Here is a 22,857-nt window from a genome sequence, read left to right on the forward strand (position 1 = left end):
CAGGGAACGCAAGCGCAGGAAACTCAGAGAGACGGCTGGAGGTCGGAAGCAGGAGGCCGCCGAGCTGGAAAGGCAGCCTGGGCCCAGCACAGAAGGCTGGTCGTCTGCACTGAGGAGTCCTGTTGGCAGGGAGGTTTAAAGCACAGATGGTGTGTTTCGGATCCATCACCCCTCCTGCTGTGTGGGTGTCTCTCAGAGGGCTGGGCGTCTGGAGCTGGGGAGGCCAGGGAAGGTCCTGACTAGTCCGTGAGAACTGAACTGAGAGAGGAAACAGCAGAAGGCCCTGCTCCCTGTGCAGCTGGGAGCCGTCAACAGACGTGGTAGGCAGGTCGGTGCTGGGAGTGAGAGGGGGCGCTGTGCCTGCAGGAAGGGTGTCGGCCCCTTCCCTGGAGTGTCCACAGCCCCAGCTCATCTTAACATCTGTCCAAGATGCTGTGAAGGGGATTCGGACATTTACTAAGAGGCTGATTTCAAAAGGCCTTTCATGCTCTTAAGATACTATGATTCCATGACTGAAAATATCGTCTTAACTTGTCCTAGATCTTCTCGCCCCTAAGCAGAAGCAAGTCCGAAATTCCATCTTCTCCTTCCCCTCTCCCTGTGTGAGAAAGACCCTAAGCCCCACCTCAGCCCTGACTTCGCTCCCAAACTTGATTTCAAATCTGCCTTGAGCAGCTCCACCTAACGTTGCCGTTTTATATTAATATGTTAGAGGACTCACTGTGCTTGAAGCCAGTCACCTCCGCCTTCACCCAAATCACCTGCTTCCATGTCTTTGACTCCTGTGTCTGCCCCTCGCGCTACCATACAGCCAGCCGCACACGTCCCAAATCTCACCACTCCCCTGGACTCCTCGCGGCCCCTCTGTCTGTCCCCTCCACGCCTGTGGGTCCCTGATTCTTGCAGATGCCCTCTGTCTACCATCATGTCAGTCCGCTCCCTGCCCCCTGCCAACAAGTCCCTGCCCGCCCCCCATTCAGGCGCTGGACCGTCTGATTAATGCTGGTTTTACACCCACTCATCACTGCCCACTCTGCCCTCCTTCCTCGACTTCCCCGCTTGGCCCTGGTAAAAGCTTCTGGATTATGACCGGTGGTGCCAAGTTGCATCCCCTTGGCTCCTTAAAGACTTGACCATCCCCAATTCACCACCACCCCTGTAGTCAACCTGACCCTCTCCTTGCTTCCTGAAGGAGGGCCAAATCCCAGCACACATTCATTCTGTGCCGTGGCGCACTCTTCCCAGGAGAGTTTATGCTCCCTTGAAGGTGGGGGCAGGCTTCCATCCTTTCAGACTGACCCCACCTGAGACAGTGCCCTCCCGGGATTGTGTCCCTCAGTCACCTGGCACGAGGCGCCTGCTCCTCTGGGTGTCCCTGCGGATACGATGTGTATCGCACTCAATCCACAAAGGACTTTGAGATAGTGATTAAAAAAGAGATTGAACCAACAGACATGCGCTATGACTTCCCACTCAGCTGCAGCAAATGACTGAACGTCTCTGGGCCCCAGTTTCCTGGTTTCCAAAGGCGAGCATAACAGCCCCCAGGCAGAGACAGATACCAAGCAGACGTGAGCCGGCCGTCCAGAAGGAACTGGCGTGAGCTTCACTGTGACCCCAGTCCACTCCGTCCCCCACTCCCCAGAAGCCATTCACTGCTGGCCCATGGTGCCACCTGTGCCGTCCAGACCCCATCACTGTGCTTTCAACCCCACCAGCTCTCAGCTTTCTTAAAGGTGAACTCACAGAAGTGAGTTTCCCTGACTATAATGTGTCTCACAACTTCAGATGAATCCGAAGGAGAAGGTAGGAGCTAAGATAAAAGAGGAAGGGATGTGAGATGACAAGCGTGGCGAGGGTGGACCAGGATGGCTTGGGCCCTAAGCGTGGGGATGGAGGCGCCTGCTAGATGCAGACACGGAAGATCTGCAGTTAGAGCATGTCGGTCCCCGAGGGACCTCTGTGCTCACTCGGACGCCACCATTCCTTACACACTGAGATAAACAGGAGAGAAAACTCTGATGACTGACGTCAGGCGTAGAACAAGAACAGCGGTGCCGGCAAAACGAGGAGAGCGGGTCCCTTCTGGAGACGTTTGAGTCCGAGTTCCCCTCACACAGTGAGCTGCTGTGCAGTATTCTGCTCCACAGAGTTCCCCTCTCTTACTCAGAGAATTGAACCAGCCAGGGCCCGGCTGCGACACAGAGCTAATTAATCCCAGGCTGCTGGCACTGTGTGTGTGTGTGTGTGTGTGTGTGTGTATGTGTGTGTTTACTTTGCAAGTGTGAAATCATTCTGGAAGTGGAGAAGCTCCTCATACTTACTGTGTCTTTGCAGATAAATATAGCAGCATGAGCTGGGAGACTGGACGCGACTTTGCTGTCTTTGCTTTGCTATGTGGGTGGGGTAAAGCGAGCTGTTTCGTTTCCCAGACTGAGCCCATCTGTGCACAGACTCGGGGCCTCGTTGTGAGGTCGCCAGTGGCAACGGGCCTGGCAGGTCATGGGGTGCCGGGCCACGTGTGCTTGGCCCTGTCACTGCCCACACCTCTCAGTTACAGCTTCCTGCTCCCTGACGTGAAAGCGACTGCATTCAAAAGTCAGGCGCCCAGAGATGGAAATGCTCCAGCATGCGCATGTCTTCATTCTAGAGCCAGTCACACAGTCAGCTGAATCCATTTCCAGAAAGTTCTGTCCATTGAACACTGCAGGTAGTAACATCGAGACTTTTAGAGAGCCACAACAACAACAAAAAAAAACAGAAAGAAGGCCTTTGTGTTCTAAGGAAGGAAACATTCATTTTTGCTGGGACAAAATGTGTAAAAAGAAGAAATTATATTTTAAGGGAAATGAGAATTTCAAAACAATGCCATTAAAATGTAAAAAAAAAAAAAAAAAAAGATTTGCATCATGTTTAGGAAGGATTTCTTTTTGTCAGGAGTGATAACCAGGTCTTGGTAAACAGTGTCCTCAGAGAAAAGGAATAAAGAAGGGTTTTATCTCTGATTTGAAATAAACATCTAAGTTTCCAGACACAGTGATGTTCCATTTATACAATTCCTTGATCAGCCAAAGGGACTCATAACTCTATAACATGCCTTGTTAAGTGATCATAATCTTTTTAATTTTGGTATTTTGATAACAAAGAGAGTAGAATTTGTATTACATAATGAATTACTTCCAAAATGTTGATTTCTGCCTTCTGAAAGTAAAATTGGGTTTTTGAAAAAGTGACAAATGAATAGATTGTAATAAAACCTTTAGCAAGCATCTGAGAGATCTGTGGCTATCTCTTTATGCTGTCAGATAGATAGATAGGTGCCTCATTTAGAAGAAATAAGGAATCCATAAAACTTTTGGTCATTAGTAGTAATTTGGATATACAGTCACATTTAAAAATGGCCATTGTCATCTGAATCTGTAGAGTATTTGTCACAAATGCTTAAGCGAATGTTAATGAGTTGTTTATCATGTACTAATATCAACTTTCTTTCCCCAGATGCGAAGAGTTTGGCTGAGATGCTCATGAGGTAAGAACAAGACCTAGCATCCCAAATGTCATGTTTAAAAGAACAATCTCCAACTTGCTTTGATGGTTTCTTTCCTTTTAATGACAGTCTGAAGTCGATAACCCATTTTGTGGTTAACATACAGCTTTCATTCTATGGACCGGAATATCCATGTCATGCCGAGTTGGATACATAGATCCCAGGATACTACGCTCTTCTGCACAGCCTAGGTAGTTTTCTTGTAGCCTGGACTCAACCAATAGAGTGTTTCCCGTAAACCTGAGAATAGAGAGGCGTGTTACGAATAAGCAGCTTTGGTGTTGCTTCCACTCAGATACGCCGCCTTGAGGCCAAGCCTTCTTGCTAGCAGTCAGCCAGGCGAGAAGAAACCCACCTCGTGAAATGGGTTGTCTGTTGTGCTCCCCAGAATCAATGGGCTGATCAAGAAGGACCTTCCGTGTCCCCAGCTCCCACAGCTCCTTCAGCATCCCTCCACCAGGCACTCACCAACTCCTGCTGCAAATGTCTGCTCCCTGTCTGGTCTTGGAGGGCACGGCCTCCTATTTCATCACCGTTTTAGGAGTACCCAGCACTGGAGTTGCCCCATTTTTAACCATTGAGTAGATGGCTGACTAGGGGTAGTTGAATGTTCACAGCTATAGAAGGCACTCCAGTATTTGTATTTTATATTGTAGTGATTAAACCAAAAGTGAAAGGGAGATAATCAGAGTCTAGGAACCAGGTAAGAAAAATGTCAAGGACTGTGATGGTGAACTTGACATTGTCATTTTAGGATGACTAATGTAGGAGATAAAGTGGATGGGATGTAGGTCCCTTCCCATCCCCTACCTCACCGCAGTTGGCTCTAACTTCCTGCCCCAGCTTTGCATATAAAATTAGGACTTTGTGTTATTCACAGAGAGTCATGTCCCGTATCACCAGTGTCATTGAAGATCCAAGTCAGAGGCTGAATACCATTGGCTCACAGGTTACATTTCCCACGGGCGTCTTTATTGGTTTTAAAACAGTATGAATTGTTGGTAACAGATGTGCAGGAATCAAGGATGACTCTGAAATAGTTGGTGTGCGTGATTAGATTTGACACAAATTGTAAAATGATTATAAATCAATAAAAAATGTTAAAAAAAAAAAAACAAAAAACACTGATGCCCTTTGCCAGGATTAGGGAGATAGATGCTGGGGTGGACTTTTTTGTAGGGTGGAGGAAAGACATGTTGATCAGATCAAAAAGACTTGCATGGATTGTGTTGAATTCGGGATATTTTTTAAACGTCCAGTGAAGGTGTCAAGTAGCTGGTAGCAGGAAGCTGGAGTTCAGAGTAGTGCTCAGAGAGACAAATGGTCTGTAAAATACATCCTTCGTCTATCTAACCACATCACGCTAGATCAAACTTGCATGATTATGAAAATCTATATAAAACGCCTTCAGTCCGTGCTCTTGTGCATATCTGTACTTGTTTGCTAGTGGTCACGTGGAAGGCAGCCAGACGTGTGCACTTGTGTTGAGCAAATCTGATAGAACATCTGGAAAACAAATAAATAAACTAGAGTCATTCGATTTATAATAGTTCTCTACCCAATAAAATAGATTTTCTAATGTAGACTTAAAAATACGAAATTGTTGATGGCGTCTAAGAATCAAGAAATTTCACATAAAACGGTGGCTTTCTGACTTCTCCTGAAAATGCCCTTGGTCGCACTGGGCACAGCCCAGGTGATAACGGATGTCTGGACCTGCTACCAGCACCCCCTTTAGACTTGGGTGAGGCTTCCGCTCAGCACAGTGGCCCCGTCCCTGACTCCACCCCAGGCCTCCTCACCGATGTGTTCCCCAGCCTGGTTCCTGCGCTGCGCGTTCCCCCAGAGAGCTCCTGGCCACCTCCTTCATCCATCCCAGACCATCAGCCCTGCCTCCGCCCAAGCCCGTGACCCCGGGGTCCGTGTTTTCTAACACGGTCAGTATTTGCTTTGTTAGGGTGACTTGGCGCTGGCTTCTCTGACGTCCCCGCACCCGCGCTCGTCAGCCCAGGTTAGATGCTAGAGAGCATCCCCGTCCTTCTCTGTTAGCAGGCAGGCAGCGTGGCTGGAAGACCGCCCACTGACAAGAGCGAGAACTAATGACGATGTTTGCGGTTTGCAGCTGCCGGCATGAAGTTAGGAACATGGACACCAGTGATTATGGCCGCTCCAGGTGTGCGAGGCGGTTCTCTCCCAAAGGATGCATGTGGTTGAAAATGAAGGGAATTTCCGGGTTCCTCAAATAGATGGATTTTTCTGGGATTAATTTAGAAGTGAAAGCGACTGCTTTTATTCACGAAGGGCCAGCTCGATGTACGTTTGGCAGGTCAGCAGGCCAAGCAACCGAAGGCCTCAGCCCCAGCCTGACCGGGTCAGGAAAGCCACGTTCCAGACGTGGCCCGGGAGGTGTAGGCGAGTCAGGGCCACTGGTACAGAGTTGCACTGCCTCGCTGTCCCCTGCTCCGTGTTCTCTCTGGGAAGGCGAGGACTTGAGGACTTAGCAGGCTGGGGCCGTGAGGACACAGAGTCACAAGCTTAGGTTTAGGCCTAGTGCTGCCACGAGATGGTTTTGGGATGGGGGGGTGCATCCTTTTGCATCTCTGAGTCCTGCTTTCCTCATCTGAAAACAAGAATTTGAGATTGTTTCTAGCTTTGTCATTCTGTGTGACATGCAGGTGAATGTGACATTTACTATCCGTCCGTGTCCCACAAGGAAGCATCCGAGTATTTCGGCGAGCTTAGTTCCCCCAGGGCCAGACAGACAGAGGCAACTGCAGGGCAAACACCAACATCCTAGAGCCTTCGGGGGGGCCCCTGCTTGGTGCCACCCCCACCGTGCTCAGAGAGGAAGGATTTTCCTTTTATACGATTAGGCAAGAATAAGGTTTTTAAACACACCAGGCTTCTAAGAGGTCAGACTGGCTTGCCCTGAGGCACTAACCAACGCGTCGTTAATGTCCGAGGACCAGTATTCCTAAGAAAGCTAGTTGTAGACAGTGAAGGGTTCTGGTTGAGAGTTTAAATTAGTTTAGTTTTTGATGTTTATATTTTTATACGCGTGGTGATAAAAACGCCCACCTGACTATTACAATGAGCGATGATGCCGATACCCTCGCAGTTATTTTATGCTTGTGGGATGTTCCATATCATATTTTGAAGAAGGGAATGCTATGCAAACACCATGATTACTTTTTTTCCCACAAAACTTAAAGAAATAGTAAGACTTCAAAGAGCTGTAGCAAGTGCGTGTAATTTATTGGCTGAGCCCAGAAATACCATCCTCTGCAAACCATCGTCAGCTCTCTGTCATTTTAATCAGACAACCAGATGGCAAATGGATGGTGGACGACTTGTATTTCAATAATAACTAATACATTAAGCATGATCCCATAGCATATGAAGATGCACTTTTGCTTCCACAGTGAAAACACCCAGAATCTTTTTCCAGGTCACAAATGAGGTTTTTTTTTTTTTTTCCCAAATTGCTTTTTTTTTTTTTTTTTTGAAGGTTTGCTGCTGTCCTAATGATCAATTGTTACAATTTTGGGAATCAACCATCACATAACAATAGATTGTAAACTATGGCAGTGCAGGTGAAGATAAAGAAACAGCTTCCTTGGGACCCTTTTAGATGAAAAGGCTCTTATTGCCCCCAAAACAAGGGCTCTGGGACCGTCACTCAGCCCCCAAACAGTGCAATTCATTCAAGACTTTCCGCAAATACTTGTTCAGTGTCTACTTTGGTCACATGCTGTTCCAAATTCCAGGGATACACAGGGACAGAAGGGATGAAAATATCCCTTAAGGAGCTGATAGTCCGTTGGGAGAGGGGGGTAATAAAGGAGATGGATCCATTAAACACCTGCTGGGGAGTATTAAGTGCCCAACAAGGGGAGAAGACTGAGTGGAGACGGGGGAGGAAGCACAGAGTGTCCCCGCCGCAGGGCCAGCCCGGCTCCCCTGAAGAGATGGAGGAGGGGACCCGGCCACGTGGGCTCCAGCTGGGGGAGTGTGTCCTAGGCAAAGGGACCAGCAAGTTCAAAGAGAGAGAGGAACAGTTAGCCCTGCATCTCAAGGTTTATTGGGCCATTTCCTCGCCTTCCGGCAGCGGGGCTTGGCAGCTTAGTCCTTGGGGGAGCGGGAATTTCCCTCCAGCTTTGACTGTCCTTGTTCCCGAAGTTAAATCATGTGCTGAGTCTGGGCGCCGGCCGCGGTGGAGCACGGCTGCGGGTAGTTTGCTGCCCAGTGCCGAGGGGCAGCAGACCCTGAGGCTGAGGAAGGCCGGCGGGGCTCCAAGCCGCTGAGCAGAGCCGCCTCATCCCTACTCGAGCAGGAGGTGAGCAGGAGGAACGAGCTCGCGCTGCTGTTTTTGGTGCGAGGACAAGCGCCCGTCCCTAGTGAGGTTCCGAAACAGACTCCGAGAGACTCACCGAGGAGCAGTTCCCCGTGTGTTTCCTGGAAAGAGCGCTTGTTTCCGCATGACATAACTGCGGTCACCAGTGCTTTCTGTTTTGTGTAAATATCTGAATCTTTGCTTTAAAACACACACACAAATAAAATGAGGCCTTGGTTAAGCAAATAATTGAAAAGAGTCGGTAGACCATGCAAGAAATTCAGGCCAAGGCACTTGAATTTGGGCTCTGCGTAATTAGCATGATCTAGCTACGTAACCCAGTTACTCGTCTGCAGAGCAAGAAATCTGGTTCAAGAGCAAGTCCTACCTTGGGCCCCTGTGCCTTTCAAAAGCTGTCATTTTCATGGGCTATTTTGTTGACACTCAGGTGAGGAAAGAGCCATTAAAAAAAATTTAGAATATTAACATAGACCCCTGACTGCAAACATTAAACTTCTCGAGTGAACTTGACCTTCAGGTTATTAACATTCTTCAGCCACGTAGTTCAAGAGTGGATGAGTGCTCATGGACGAGGAAGGATCTGGGCCTCCTGGTGAAGGCTTGGTTGTAGCAAAAAGCATCTGAGATACAGTACAGCTTCCCATTGACTGCTCTCCACTCAGTGTGGCCAACACGGCGATGAGTCGTCACTGAGTGTACGAGGCTCTACAGACCATTTCAAAACAGATTTTGGCAATTTTTGAGCTGGATTTATGGATGCCATAGATCACCACATTGATTAAATTATCCGAATGGCTGCTGCTTCTGGAGGATGTTTTTTTAAATCTACTCAATTCTTAAAATTCTGCAAAGACTGAGCAACCATTCTTCTAATTGGATTGTTAATTAAGGTCTTCATCGACTTCTGCGGGTTTTTGTCCAACATGCAGACTTGTTGTTACTTCGCGCTGTGGCTGCCTTTGATTCTGCCATGCAGTTTTACTACTTGTTTTCATTTACTTTTAGAAGACAGCTCACTCTGAGAGTAATTTTCTGGTACACAAATTTTGAGGTAAAATTCTTGTAGTAATTGCTTTTTTTCTATTCTAAAGTGTAATTTGGGCTAGGAAAACTAAACTAATGCAAGGGGAGTTAACAAGGTTTATGATTTGTTACTAGAACAAAAATAAAATGACTCCAGATATAAATACAAACCTAGTCAGTGAACAGCCAGTACCCAGGCTCCGTCTCTTGCTGTCACTGGAATAACTCATATCTGACAAATGAAAATGTGTTGGTTTATGAGTGGTTTCTCATGTGTGTGTTTCATTTGGCTTTTACACAAGGAACGGGAAACTCCAAATTTCCGTCGACCGATGTAGAATCGATCCCTACTGATGATTATATTTTCTAAACCTCACAATGGGCTGTCGAAATTTAATATTAATAAATATCAATTGAATGAAGGAAGAAAAATCTATCATGTGCCTCTTTCCCTCCCCTCCGCACCCCACAGGCATTCACATAATTAGATAATAAGCCGAGTTAGTGGACAAGCACGTGTTGGCCTAATGTACCCCTGAACTGAGTTTGTTGATGCCTCCCCCTGTTTTATCCCCAGTAAGAACACCCGGACTTCGGACACCTTGAGCAAGCAACAGCAGACCCTGAGGATGCACATTGACATACCCAGGGCTCAGCTTTTGATCGAGGAGAGAGACACCATGGAGACCATCGGTAAGGTGCCCTGTTTGCCTGTTTACACAACGTGGCTGCTATAGCCATGCCCTCTCAGCCCAAACCCTGGGCCATGGGAAGTATGAGACATGAGACCATCTTGAATGCTACATGAGCAGAGAAGTTAGGAGGTAGACAGCTTTTACTGAGGAGACGAATAAGTACCAGCAAATATGGGAGGAAATGAACTTAGAGACTCCACAGAGGTCAGCTGAGCAGAGTCCCCCAGCTCTGACCCAAGTTGGGTCTTTCCTGGAGAGGCTATTGTGCTGCTCCAAAGAACCAACGTCTGTAATCTAACAAACTGAGGAAGGCTTCACACTAAGATCCGGCTTGGAAGTTCACTTCATGTAATCTCCACAGCTCCAGTAGGGCCTTTATTCAAGAAACATTTGAAATCCCCTCACACTCAGCAAACAGGGGTCTTTGCACAGGCATCTTTTCTCCACCCCCAGTGCCCCTTCAACATCCTGGAATAGCTTCCGCCCAGGTACTTTGGGAAAGACCCGGCCGCCTTGTTTCACGACGGCAGAACAGACGCTTGGCGAGCTTTCAGCGGCCTTTCCACCCAGAACGCGGTGTCTTGACTCCTTCTGGCTTCTTTCCACTCGAAGTTTGCTGTCCTGCACTGCTTACCTAGATGGTTCTATTTGTTCTAGAATCAGAGACTTTCTATTTCCACCGCAGAAACGATCAGAAGAAGAGCTAACATTTAGAGGAGCTCTACACACTTCTGTAAGCACTTTGTGTGTGTTAACTTACTCCTCCTGAGCAGCCTAGGGAAAAGGCACCACTTTGGAGCTGGGATGCGGACAGGGGACGCAGCTGGCAGGTCACTCGGACAGTTAGGAGCGGAACCGGGCAGGGCCCCCGCCTGGCCCTTGCCTTGCCTTTGGTGACTGTTAACACCTGTGTCCAAATAATTCTACCTGTGGCTGTTTAAAGAAAATAATGTCATTTGCAGCAATGTGGATGGACCTGGAGATTGTCATTCTAAGTGAACTAAGCCAGAAAGAGAAAGGAAAATACCATATGAGATCTCTCATATGTGGAATCTTTAAAAAATGACACAAATGAACTTATTTACAAAACAGAAACAGACGTAGGCATAGAAAACACTCTTAAATGGTTACCAGGGGGAAAGGAGGTGGGAAGGGATTCATTGGGAATTCAAGATTTGCAGATACTAACTACTATATATATAAAATAGATAAACAAGCTTCCGCTGTAGAGCACAAGGAACTATATTCAGTATCTTGTAGTAACCTGTAATGAAATAGAATATGGAAACAAATAGGTGTGTGTATATGTGTGGTTGAAACACAATGCTGTGCACCAGAAATTGACACCGCACTGTAAACTGACTACACTTCAATAAAAAGAAAAAGAAAAAAACAGATGGCTAGGCAGATCCAGGGAGCAGTGCATCGCCTCCTAAAAGCCAGTCACCACTGACCGCACGCCGGAGGGAGGCCTGCCCGTCATTTCTGTACACAGTAACGACCCCTGGCCAGGGATGCAGCCCATTCCTTGCAGGGTCATCCATCACCAAGAGTCGTTGACCTCCCGGTGCTGCCTGACAGCTTGGTCGATGGCATTTTCTAATTATTGGGGAAGTAGAAACTGGATGCTTTAAAGAGCTCTGGGCTCTGCCAACAAGAATCCAATAGGAAAATGCCATCAATTTTCTAGCCAGAATGAACGGTTAACTTCACAAACTGACAGCGCTTGAAATGACCCATTAAAATTGGAAGCCCAGCCCCACAGGTGCCCTGGGCGCTCCTGGCCGGGCTGCGCGGTAGAAGCCGCAGCACGGTGTTCTGGATGAAGAACGGGCGTGGGTGTTGGGCCTCTGACACCAGGTCCAATCGTAAGAACCTGTCTCGGTGGAAAGGCCACCCTATCTGCGGGGGGGGGGGGGGAGGGCTGCGGGCCAGGACCCCCAAGCTGAGCCCCGGCTCCCCACGCTGCAGTACCAGCCTGGGCTGCACCACGCGCAGAGTTCCTGCAGACTTCCTGGCAGGGCTGCCTCTTTTTCTCTGCCAAGAAATTTTATTCTAACTTCAAGAGGTTTTCCTTTCCTGCCAGAGCCCTGAGTAATTGGATTTTGTAAGGTTCATTCTGTTCAGGGCCTTTTTTGGGCACAGAAGTCTAGCTGTGTTGTTTATGACTTTCCCATCACCGTCGCGTGTCAGGGCAGGCTGCAGCGTGGTCCCGGCTGACTGGTAAACTCACAAGAGCATCATCCCAGGCTGCAGTGCCTGAAAATGTATGAAAAATTTGTACATTCTAACCCACTTTCCCTTGGAGTCAAAAAGCTCCTAAGGAAGTGTGAAAAGTATCATAACAAAGTAAGGAAAATCTTGAGACGATCCAATAGTGACACAAAGCCCAACCAACCACTCCTTCTCCAAGCACCAAAGTCCTCCACATCACCTGCACCCAGGCTCCAGCTCCCTACCTTCAAGTGCCTATGCTGATGGGACCTGGGGAATCTGACAAGGGAGTCATTTTGAGAAGTCTGTTAAAGGGTGTTCTAGCGTCGTTAAAGCTCAGGAGACGAGGGGAGAAAAGTAACACACTGCAGAGCCATTTCAGTCCAGGAATCAAGACACCCTGAAGACAGGTCTGTCTGCTCCTCCCCCACCTCCCGTCTCAGACACCTGCCAGGGTCAGAATGAGAGGTGACCCCGGGATAGACCACCGCCGTGTAGTTTTTCTAGGACTGCAAACAGAGCTTATTTTAAATGGCAGTCCCGTCCCCGGGTGGTGGTGACATGGCAGTTGATGTCTCAGTAGAGCTCTTGACAAACACATAAATCCCAAACTCTTTTAAATGGGACAGCCGCCCAGCAGGCTCCCCAAGTCAATGTTTGCTTGATGAGGAGAAACCGAGTCCCAGGAGAGAGGAGGGACCCTGCTGTGGTCGTTCTCTTTCATTCATGCTCCAAAGCCAAGCCCTGAGGGTGATCGTCTATTTTAGCATTCCCAAGTAATTCTAATACAGTGCTTGACTGTTTTGTTGTTTCATCGTTGTTATTAACAATAACGCAAGCACCAGGAGAGAGAGGCCGGGAGTCCCTGAGCAGTGGGTAACGGTGTCTGGCTTCCTGGGTTCCCGCTGTTCTGTAGATGATCGCTCCACGGTCCTGTTGACGGATGCTGACTTTGGAGAGGCAGCTAAACAGAAGTCCCTGACGGTGACGCACACAGTCCACTACCAATCGGTGTCGCAGGCCACCGGGCCCTTGGTAGACGTTTCAGACGCTCGGCCGGGAACCAGTGAGTAGTCAAGCATCAGTTAACCTGTGTGAGTGTTGTCCGTGCTGAGCATGCGTTAACGCTGCGTGCCTGTCCAGTACAAGGCGGGGGAGCTTCTCAGCCCTGCGCCTAAGAAACGAATAGTGATGGTAACGTCGTTGGCTGGGACGTTGAGCTCTTACTGTCTGATTTTAGCTATTAGTAAAATTGTGTCAGTTGAAGCCAGTAACTCTTGGCATTGGTTTATTCTGAAAGTGTTAGCAATTTCAGGTCAAGTTGTTACTTGTTTTTATTTAGACTGCATGGGAGAAGAGTTAGCGTTAGTGGGTATCTGCTCTGTGCCAGGACTGGGACAGAAGGGTGAGGTCATGTCTGTTACCTTTGCAACAGCCCCGCAAGCCACCTGCTTGCACAGTGGATATTAGAGCCCCTGTTTTATGGATGGGAGAACTGAATCTCACAGAGGTTAGGGAACCAGCCCAAAGCTGTACACATACTACATCGTAAAACCAGGATTCAGCTGCAGGTCTGTCTGTCCTCCAAGCTCATGCTTTTTCTCCAGAACCATTGTTTGAGAAAAATACACTTCTGGCTAATCTGGGATTATGTTTGGTTTAGTTATTAATATTTGCATCCATGTTATATGGAAATAAATTACTGCCATGAAATTAAATCCCCTAATACGTATCTAGAGTTATTAATTAGATTCTTGTTCCTTCATCATTGAAATTGTTCCTAAATCTCCTTAAAGACCGAGAAATTTAGGTCCCGATGATTATCTTTTGGGAAGCTTTGATGTCTAGCTTTTAAATCATTAATCACTCTCTTTGCAAAAACTTACATTCTTAGAGCACTATAATTAGAAAAGTAAATATTATACCATTGACGGCTGTTCTTTACAATGTCTGACTTAGGAAGCGTTTGTAAAGTGCACTGAGGTTTATGCAACAAATGGGTTGGTTCCTGAATACCACCACGCTCTGTAGAAAAACAGTTCTGCAGTCACTGAAATTCACTTGAAAACTGTTTTCAAGAACTCTCTAAAGGCGTCTCTCAGTCCTCCCCTCTGTGTAACCTCACCTCCTCCCTTCTTTGGTGACATGAGTCCATTCTGAAGACATAAATGTGGTGTCAGTGAGGATTTGCTTGCGAAGAGGCAGTGTAGGACCGAGAGCCTTGCTCTTAAACACTGCTCCGAGGTCCCTGGCATTCTCCGGCAGCTGTCTTTTCCATCCCGAGCTGCCTGGGCTGCTTCTGGCTGCTTCAGGACGCTGCGCTGCTGGGTTTCTGAGCCACTTACTGCCGTAAAGCCAGGGAAAGATTCGAGACCCCAGGGGACTTGGATGGATGGATGGATCGTTGACCTCGGCCTTCCTTTGTCCCAGTCAGAGCGGAAGTTAATGGAGACATTAGCAGGAGAAGAAAAAAGAGGCAGAGAAAACAGGACAGATGCGCCAGGTAGCTGGCTCCCAGTCTTCTGTGTGCAGCGGAATTACCCCGGTGCGTGTTTAAAACACTCATTCCAGGCCTCCACCCCTAGGGAGTCTGATCCTCTTGGTCTAGAGTGGGTGCCGGGAATCTGCACTGTAACAGCCACCCTGGGTGATTCTGTGCTGGTGGCCTGGACCCCTCGCTGAGAAACGCTTCCCCAGGGGTTAGACGTGTGTCACACAGAACCCCAGGAACCGTGTCTGCTCCCCTTCAGGGCTGCCACATGGAAGCCCTCCAGCTTGCCGGGCTCCCGTCACATCAGTCCTTCCCGCCAGGTGAAAGGAAGTGCCTTTCCACATCCCTGTCCACGCTGAGTGAGCGGAGAAACACACAGAGGCTGGTCATAAGTAGTGAAGGCCAGAGAGGGGCCGCGACGCCCCAGCCCGGGGAGCCTTCCGGCCGCGCCGTCGGCCCCAGAGCAGAGGGAAGGCCGACGTGACGGCCGTTCAGAAAACCCGCAGAGACCGGCGTCCGAGCCACAGGCAGAAGTCCAGCCAGGGGGAGGTGTGTGGCAGGCCCGAGGCCGACGGAAGGGGCGTGGAGGTGTCTCTCTCATGGCTCCAGGGGTGTGAGCGTGCTTGGGGCACGTTAAGAATTCCTTCATTCAAACTCAGAAGTGTTTATTAAGGAATGACTTTCCATGTGGCTCCGGTGCTCAGTCGATGGGGGTACCTCACAAGGCGCAGAGAGACATTCACTGCATCTCAGTGGAGGAAGCCAAACCTTAAATAAGAAACGGAAGCATTTATCGGTTATCAGTTTGTACTAGGGAAAAATAGAACAGACTGATGTGACGGAGAGTCCGCGGGGCGGGGGGACCGTGGGCGGCGCTGCTTCAGTCTGAGGCTCCGGGAAGACCTGCACGGCGGAGAAGGTGTGAGCCACGGCCTGCGTCACCAGCGGGAGCCGGCCTGCCAGGCAGAAGGATTGGGAGGGAGACCTAAGGCATTTTGGGGACAGAAGTGGGATGAGAGTGCAGGGATCGAGGGGGAAGGGGGTGAGGATGGGCCAGAGACCCGGCCGCCCTGGGCTGGTAGGACCTCGCCCTGGACCTTGCAGGCAGAAGTGACACGTTTCCATTCCATCTGAGCAGGTTGGGGCGCTCGCCCGGGGTTTGCGACGGTCACATCCCATGGAAACAGCTACAGCCTGTAGAATGGTGCTGCTTTCATTTGTGATGAACTGAAATAATGTTTACAAACACAAGGCGAATCTACTCAAATTTGAGCTTCAGTCTCTAGTTCCAAAAAAAAATAGAGTTATTCATTTAGCATCTGCAGAACTTTCTCCGTTAGGAAAAGATCTCTGGGATCATTTGTTCATCAGCAATTCCTTGAAAACCGCATTGTGAGGGTCTAAGAGCACTGCGTTTTTTATTTGGAAGCAGAAACGGTGCGTGTCTCGCCCCCAGCAGGTTATCCCGGAGGCTGAAGCCTTGCGCTTTCGGAAGCCCAGTCCGCTGCTTGCTTCTGGTGCCCCAGAGCTTGTCACCTGTGCCCAGGTGTTGCCCCGGTGTCACCTCTGTCCCCTGGAACAGGTCCCTCTCACTGCGATCTGGCGCATTTGCAGAGATCCATGCATGGTCTGTTTCCTCAGCTACAGAAGACATTCTTCTGTTGTAATATGTGGTTATTGTAGGAGTTTTTTCCCTCTGGTCTTGTATTTTCCTCTGTATATACTGGTGGTTCTCGGTGCCAACAGTACATCAGAACAACCCGGGAAGCTTTTCAAAGTACAGACACTTGGGCTCCAAACCAGGGCTAATAAATTAACTTTTTATTATTAAAATTTTTTATTTTTAAGGAGAACACTTAAAATATGTTGTTTGCACACTGGAATGATTGCATCGTAGAAGTTACGTTTCTAAGCATTTCATTACTTTGCCAAAGAGTTGCAAAAATTCTAAGCACGAGGATGGGAGAAGTAACAGTGATGTGCTGCTCCTCTCCTTCAGCCTGTGGGAGCTCCCGCCTCGGCTGTGTCCTTGGCTCTAGCCACTTCTCGTCCCTCCTGTGGGTTAGGGCGCACTCGGAAGCTGGGGTTCTACTCACGCCAGTGTCCCCAGCTCCTGCCACAGGGTCCAACACACAGTGGACCTTCAGTAAATACATTTAAGTACTGCCTGACTTCAGCTTCTGAAGTAAGAGTAAGATGTTACAGGAAAACGAGGCGTGAGAGGATAGCCATGTCCCAGGTCTCAGGTGTGTCCCTGGGATGTGCCCTGACCAGAGGGTCCTTGGCTTTGAGCAGGAAAGAATTCGAGAGCGAGCCACAGTAAAGTGAAGGCCAAGTTTATTAGAGAAATGCACACTCCGTGGGCAGAATGTGGTCCGTCTCAGAAGGGAGGGCAGTCCCGGGGGCAGGGTGCCTAGTTTCCATGCTCTGGGGGATGTCATAGGCTAACAGGTGGGGGACTGTTCCAGCTGTTTTGGGGAAGGGGCAAGGGTTTCCGGGAGTGGGGCCCTGCCCACTTTTTGGCCTTTCGTCGGTCCGCCCAGGAGCTGTCAGGGTGCCTGGAGGAGTGTCGTTTAGCAGCTAATTATTACAATGAGCTCGAGGTCCACTGGAAGTAGAATCTTCCGCCGTCTTGGGCCCAGTAGGTTCTATCTGGTTTTGGTCGTATCCTCAACGGCTGTGTCATTCTTTTAAAGGTTTTTCCCTGCCCCCTTCCCTCCTGTCTCAAAGGGAATGGAAGAGAAAGGATATTTAGAATTTTCAATAGGAGTTGGGCAATCCCTTTCTTCCCCCTTTGCTCTCTGTTTCCTGAGACGTCTGACCGCCTGGGTGTCTGTATCTCCTTACCCAGTTAGACGTGTCTCTTTTCATATGTACTCAGCTCCTCCCAGGACACTTTGCAGAAACTTATCAGTGATATCATTGCTTTGGAGAAACTGAATCCACTTTTTTACTCACAAATTATGCAAGAGTACAAGACATGTGAAGCGGTCAGTATTAGATTTGACCCAGGCTTGTTTTGTCATATTTTCCTGGAAGTCATCCATTCACTCATCATTCGTACATTCGTGCAAAGAGCATTTACCAAGCACCCCTGGTTTACACAGGGCTGGACTGGAGAGTGAGCAGGACATGGCTTCCATCCTCCCCAGCTCTCCTAGTTAAGACCTTTCAGCATCGCAGGTGTCCCTTAGTATCTAGTTTTGTGGGCTTTAATGGGTATCTTTCTGTCTAACTCTCCAAGTTGAGTTTCTGGCCTTCCTGATCAACCTACCAAATCTCCCGTCACCATCTTCCCATTAAACAGGACATGTCCCATCCCTTGTCAAGTGCTTGTCACTCAGGAATCCTGGGCGAAGCCCCAGACTGACTGCGCCCCCAACACCTGCAGGCCCCAGCCCGCCAGCCTCACCCATGTCTGCCTCCCAGCAGCACTGGTGGTGGGTGATGTCCTCACCCCAGTCTCAGAGATGAAGGAAGTGGGCACATCGATGAGGTCACAGCCAGCGAGCAGTGAAACCGAATCAAACTCAGCTCGCTCCCAGGCCCTGCTCTCAGCCCCTCCAAGCTGCCTCTAAACGGGGCTGACGCTTCTTAAAGGACATCTAGGGACATAATAGACTTTACATACATATTAAATAAGGAAAGCTGACGACATGGATTAAATCTTTTTTGTTGAAACTTTTAAAACAATGCATATTCTGTCCCCTCAGATGGTACCAGACATACTGCAGGAAAATACCTGATGGGGTGAAGACAGTCTGGTGTACAATAAGCCCTTGATGAATATTTGCTCATTAAATAATAGGAATGTTCAGGCCTGCCGGCTTCATCTTCTCTGCGAGACAACTGGTAATTCATCACGCAAATCCGAGGGCTCGGCGTCTGTAAGACATGAAAAGCAACAGCAGAGACTGAAAGCAGATTAATACCATCGTCACAGTACACGTGGCATGTTTTATAACCCTATTATCCACAAAATCCTCTCTTATCCCAAGTTCAGGATAATTAAAATAATTTGATTCAATGAGCAGAAGCTTCATTCAGGTTCAGACCCAGGGCTGAAAGGCCAAGAGTTATTTATATCACTCACCCTCTGTTCGTTGGCTGTTTAGCAAGCATGATGCCTCATCACTAAATTTTATTTATATTAGAATGTTGGGGACCCAAATAATACTTTCCCCCCGGGGGCAGTAAACCCCAGCATTTATTTGGTTAATGGATTTACCTGTAAGGTCCAAAAAGGAGGCTGCCGATGCCGTCCAAGTAACAGTTTTATTTGAGCTGCTGTCCCAGAAAAGTTCAGTTCAGGTACAAAACAGCTCCAAAAAATCTGATTATTAAAAAAACAAATGTGTCAACTCCTCAAATATTCTACCCACTGAGACAGCTTTGCGCCTACGATGCTTGCTTAGAGCAGAACGAACAGCAGGTAATACCGTGGCCTCCTTTCCCAGCGCTATCAGGCTGCTGGTAAATCTGTCCTCATCGAGGAAAAACAGGGGTCATGAACAAAATTAATGAGAAGGTTTCCGGCCTGAGTAGAGGCTGAAACTTGCAACTTGATCATGAAACTTTCCAAACAGGGTGATCTCGGCGGGACAGGGCCGTCCGCGTGAAAGCCGCGGCCGCACCACTGGTGGGCGAGCGGGGCAGGAGGGACGCAGTCCTGAGGGTTTGGCGAGTTTGAGGAAATTGTGTCCCTGAAGTGGGACTATCAGTCTGACCCCCTCTTTCACAAGCATCCACGCCGGGAGCAAACCTGATTCACAGCTGTAGTTATAAGAAACTTAAAGAAGAATAAAAATGAGAACCCTGAAAACTTATGTAAGGGACTGGGTGGTTTTCTGGAAAAGATTCATTAGCATGTAAATAACAAGCTCCCCTGTTTAAGCTCCACTTACCGGGCGGGCGGCAGCGCCTGGAGGGCACTTAGCCTCCACCCAGGCGAATGTTTTTCTATCTCTTTGAGGATCTCTCTCTCTCAGCATTTCAGCAGAGAAACCCAATTATCATTCATACCTTGCTGTCCAGAGAGCTTGGCGTTCTAGCATAACTCATTTACATTCTAATCAAGGCAAAAAAAAAGTCTTCCAATAAAGTCTTCCGTGGAATTTTGCAAGTAACGGATGAAATATGTCTTAAAAATCAATGCCCCGGAGAATTATGCACCAAGGCGGTGCATTTTGATGAACCAGGAAATCTTAAAATATATTGATTTGGCTGCCATGTGAATGCCTCTCTCCAGGATTGTCGAATGATGGATTAGGTTCAAAGTCCAATAACTAGAAACTTGCAAAAAGGAAAATCCTCCATTTAAAAAGAAAGTCACTCCATGATGTTCAAGCGTCTGCCTCCCATGACCCAACATGGAATTATAAACGAGTGAGGGTCTGCAGACCCTGTACTAGGACACTTAGATGTCAGGCGTGAGGATGCTTACAGCCAAGTAATGGGTAATCTCTGAACCGACAGGTGGAGTCCTGAGCTCCATTTTTATCACTTAACAGCTGTGTCATTTCTCCTCTCTGAGCTTCCATTGCCTCATCTGTGAGTGACCCTGAGCTGTTCACCCAGGGGGCTCTGTGCCGGGGGTTGCAGCAGGCTCTGCGGGATGATCCAAGGATGTAACCCTTGCCCCCGTCCCCAGGAGAGACTTTCAGGCTCATAAACACACATAATTGAGTCTGGGTAATAAGGCTATGGGCCGGCCCTCTCGATTTTGTTCTTTTGAAATCCAATTATTAGTAAGCAGTCAGTAGAGGCTGCTGTGTTCAGAAGTGGCCCAATCATACTGAAATATTGTTGCATAAAATTCCTCTATGAAAAGCAGCAAATTCCAAAGTGGAAGAGAAGTATCTAGGACCTTATGTGGCCTTTGGGCTGGATCCCCAGAAAAATCATTCCAGGTAACTGAGCCTCTCCCCTTCTCTACAGAGTTCCAGAAAAGGCAAGATCGTCCACTCCAGTGTCCAACATTCTGTGCTGTTGGAACATCTTTTTTCTTAGCTCAGCAAGGAGTTGAGCTAAGAACCCAATCCACGCCATTGACCTGTTGTCTCTGGTTCCAGGTTTAGAGACCGTGAAACCCATCTGGCTCCCGCCTCTGTTTCCAGAAACCTGTGTGTTTCTGAAGATGGTGGACCTGTGAGAGCCAGAGACGCATTAACCCTTTGCTCCCCACACTGAATAACCCAAGTCTTTGTCCAGGTTCGGACAAGTCCATTGAAGAGATGCTACCATATGCAGAGAGATTAGAGATCTCTCTTCCTCCTGCTCCAGGAACTTGCAGTTTAATTGCTGAATAAAAGGCAATGAGTAAATACAAGACAATACATTCAGGAGACACCTGCTTACTTTCCTGTAGCTGCTATAGCAAAATCCTACAAACTGGGTGGCTTAAAAGAACAGAAATTTGTTTTTGCACAGTTCTGCTAGCCAGAAGTCCAAAGTCAAGGTGTCAACAGGGCCATGCCCCCTCCGAAACCTGCAGGGGCGGGCCCATCTCTGCCTCTTCCTAGTCTGCGGCAGTGGCCCGCAGTCTTGCAGGTGCATCGGCCTGCAGCTGCCGCACTCCAGCCTCTGCCTCCATCACCCCACGGCTCCCTCCTCCCTGGTCTATCTCCTTGTCTTGTGAGGACACCAGGCGTGCTCGCTCCAGGACCCACCTGACCCCAGTCTGACCTCATCTGAACTAATTACATCTGCAATGACCCTATTTGCAAGCGAGATTGCAAGTCTGAGGTACTGGGGATAGGATGTGCGCATCTCATCTGGGGGACACAGTTCAACCCCTTCAGGCAAAACCGTAGAAAGGAAACCACCTGAGAGCGTATTTGGCCTAACTCCCTCCTTGGACAGAAGGTGGTGATTCTCAGGAAGTGATATGAGGGGGTCATGAAACTATTCAAAGCCAAGAGCAAGACTCAAATCTGTAACTCCCTGAGTCCAAATGGAACATTCTTTCCCTACAGGGCTGGGTTAAGTGTTTAGGTATCACGTGAATGTTTCAGGCCGACCATAAGAGAAAGGGGCAGTCATGGAGGGCTTCCTGGAGGAAGCCACCTGCTGGGTGGGTCACAGGGCTGGGTTGGGAGCACCCCACTCAGCACCTTGATCACGGCTCACCACCTGCCTAGAGACAAAGACAGACCCTGTTCTGGTTCCTTCCAGATCCCACCACTAGGAGGAACGCAAAGGCTGGGCCCACGGCGAGAAACCGATACGCCAGCCAGTGGACTCTCAACAGACCCCACCCCACCGTGTCGACACACACCCTCACCACTGACTGGAGGCTGCCAACGCCCAGGGCTGCGGGGTCGATGGACAAGGAGAGTGACAGTTACAGCGTCAGCCCCTCACAAGACACAGGTAGGGTCTGCATGCCTCCTCCTCTCCTGGGACGAGCAAGGCCCACCCTGGGCCTCAGGGCCCCCCACCTATTCCCTTTCAAGGCCACTTTCAAATTGTTAGGTGCTTAACAGTTACCAATGCCACTGTACAGCAGTGGTGATGTCCAGGGCCTGGTGAATTCTGCAGACAGAACCAAGGGAATCTATTCTGCAGGCGTCCCGAATCTCAGACCCATGTGCTCTCCCCCCTTTTAGTTCCTGCCCTGCTGAGAAAAACACAGAAATGTCTTAATGTTCTCCCACATGGTTACAATCATTCTGATTATACCCTGAGGGCGTCTGCCCCGCTGCCACCTCCAGAATGAAGACGCTGCACTTGAAGTTACATGACAAGGTCACGGCCCCCTCTCTAGGGGATGTGGCTGAGCCATTTGACTGTTAAACAAGGGCTGATGACAAGGTAAGTCACCTCGTCTCTGCCAGCCACCAGCCAGATTTCACTCTGGAGAGGAGACAGCCTGAGTGTAGCACTGGGTGACCCTCCCTCCCCAACCAAACTTTAAATTTTGAAAAGAAATTATATCTCAACTTAATAGCTGTAGGGAGCTTGAATACTCGTTTTCTTTTGTTCTGGAGGATATACTTCAAAAATAGTCTTCCAGAGGTGGGGTGTCACCACGTACGTTTATTTTTATGCCAGTTACTTCTGTTACAAGAAGCTCAGAGTTCCACAGAGGTGACTTGAGAACTTTTTAGTGAGCTTACAAGGCAGAGATTCATCTCCCGGGCTGTTTTCTGGGCCCCAGAAACGGTGGCAGACACAAAGGAGGAGCCGGGGTCTGGGGACTTCTGCCCAGGGGCCAGTTTCCCTGCAGTTCACAGCTTCACGTCTGACCATCACTGCGTCTTCCCGCCACGCGGAGGCCTGAGCAGCTGAGCGCAGAGCTCGCGGCCTCCCCGCCGAATGAATGATGCTCTGGGGTCCGAGTGGACTCGCGAGACAGAGCGGGGGGTGGAGGGGGCACTGCAGTTCATTTACGCTGGCTCCCCGTTGTCTTATCTAGAGGCAGAACTTTGCCAGGGGAGTGTCTTCCTGATCCCAGGGTATGTCCCCGGCTGGGGACCTCTGACTCCAGGGATTCAGTTGACACCCTGAGGCCACTTTGCTGAGTCTCAAGAAG

The 22,857-nt window shown here is 48.9% G+C and overlaps 1 protein-coding gene across 1 annotated transcript in view; it reads left to right on the top strand.

Moving 5' to 3' along the window:
* Window positions 1–22,857, top strand: part of DSCAM (DS cell adhesion molecule) — a 664,279-nt gene that overhangs the window by 625,242 nt on the left and 16,180 nt on the right. The window contains exons 28-32 of the mRNA XM_032462442.1: window positions 3,499–3,529; window positions 5,670–5,720; window positions 9,502–9,617; window positions 12,750–12,899; window positions 21,498–21,695. Of these exons, the coding sequence (XP_032318333.1) occupies window positions 3,499–3,529; window positions 5,670–5,720; window positions 9,502–9,617; window positions 12,750–12,899; window positions 21,498–21,695 (546 nt within the window). The remainder of the gene's footprint in view (window positions 1–3,498; window positions 3,530–5,669; window positions 5,721–9,501; window positions 9,618–12,749; window positions 12,900–21,497; window positions 21,696–22,857) is intronic.

This window comes from Camelus ferus, chromosome 1, assembly GCF_009834535.1.
Source record: "Camelus ferus isolate YT-003-E chromosome 1, BCGSAC_Cfer_1.0, whole genome shotgun sequence".
Taxonomy (NCBI): domain Eukaryota; kingdom Metazoa; phylum Chordata; class Mammalia; order Artiodactyla; family Camelidae; genus Camelus; species Camelus ferus.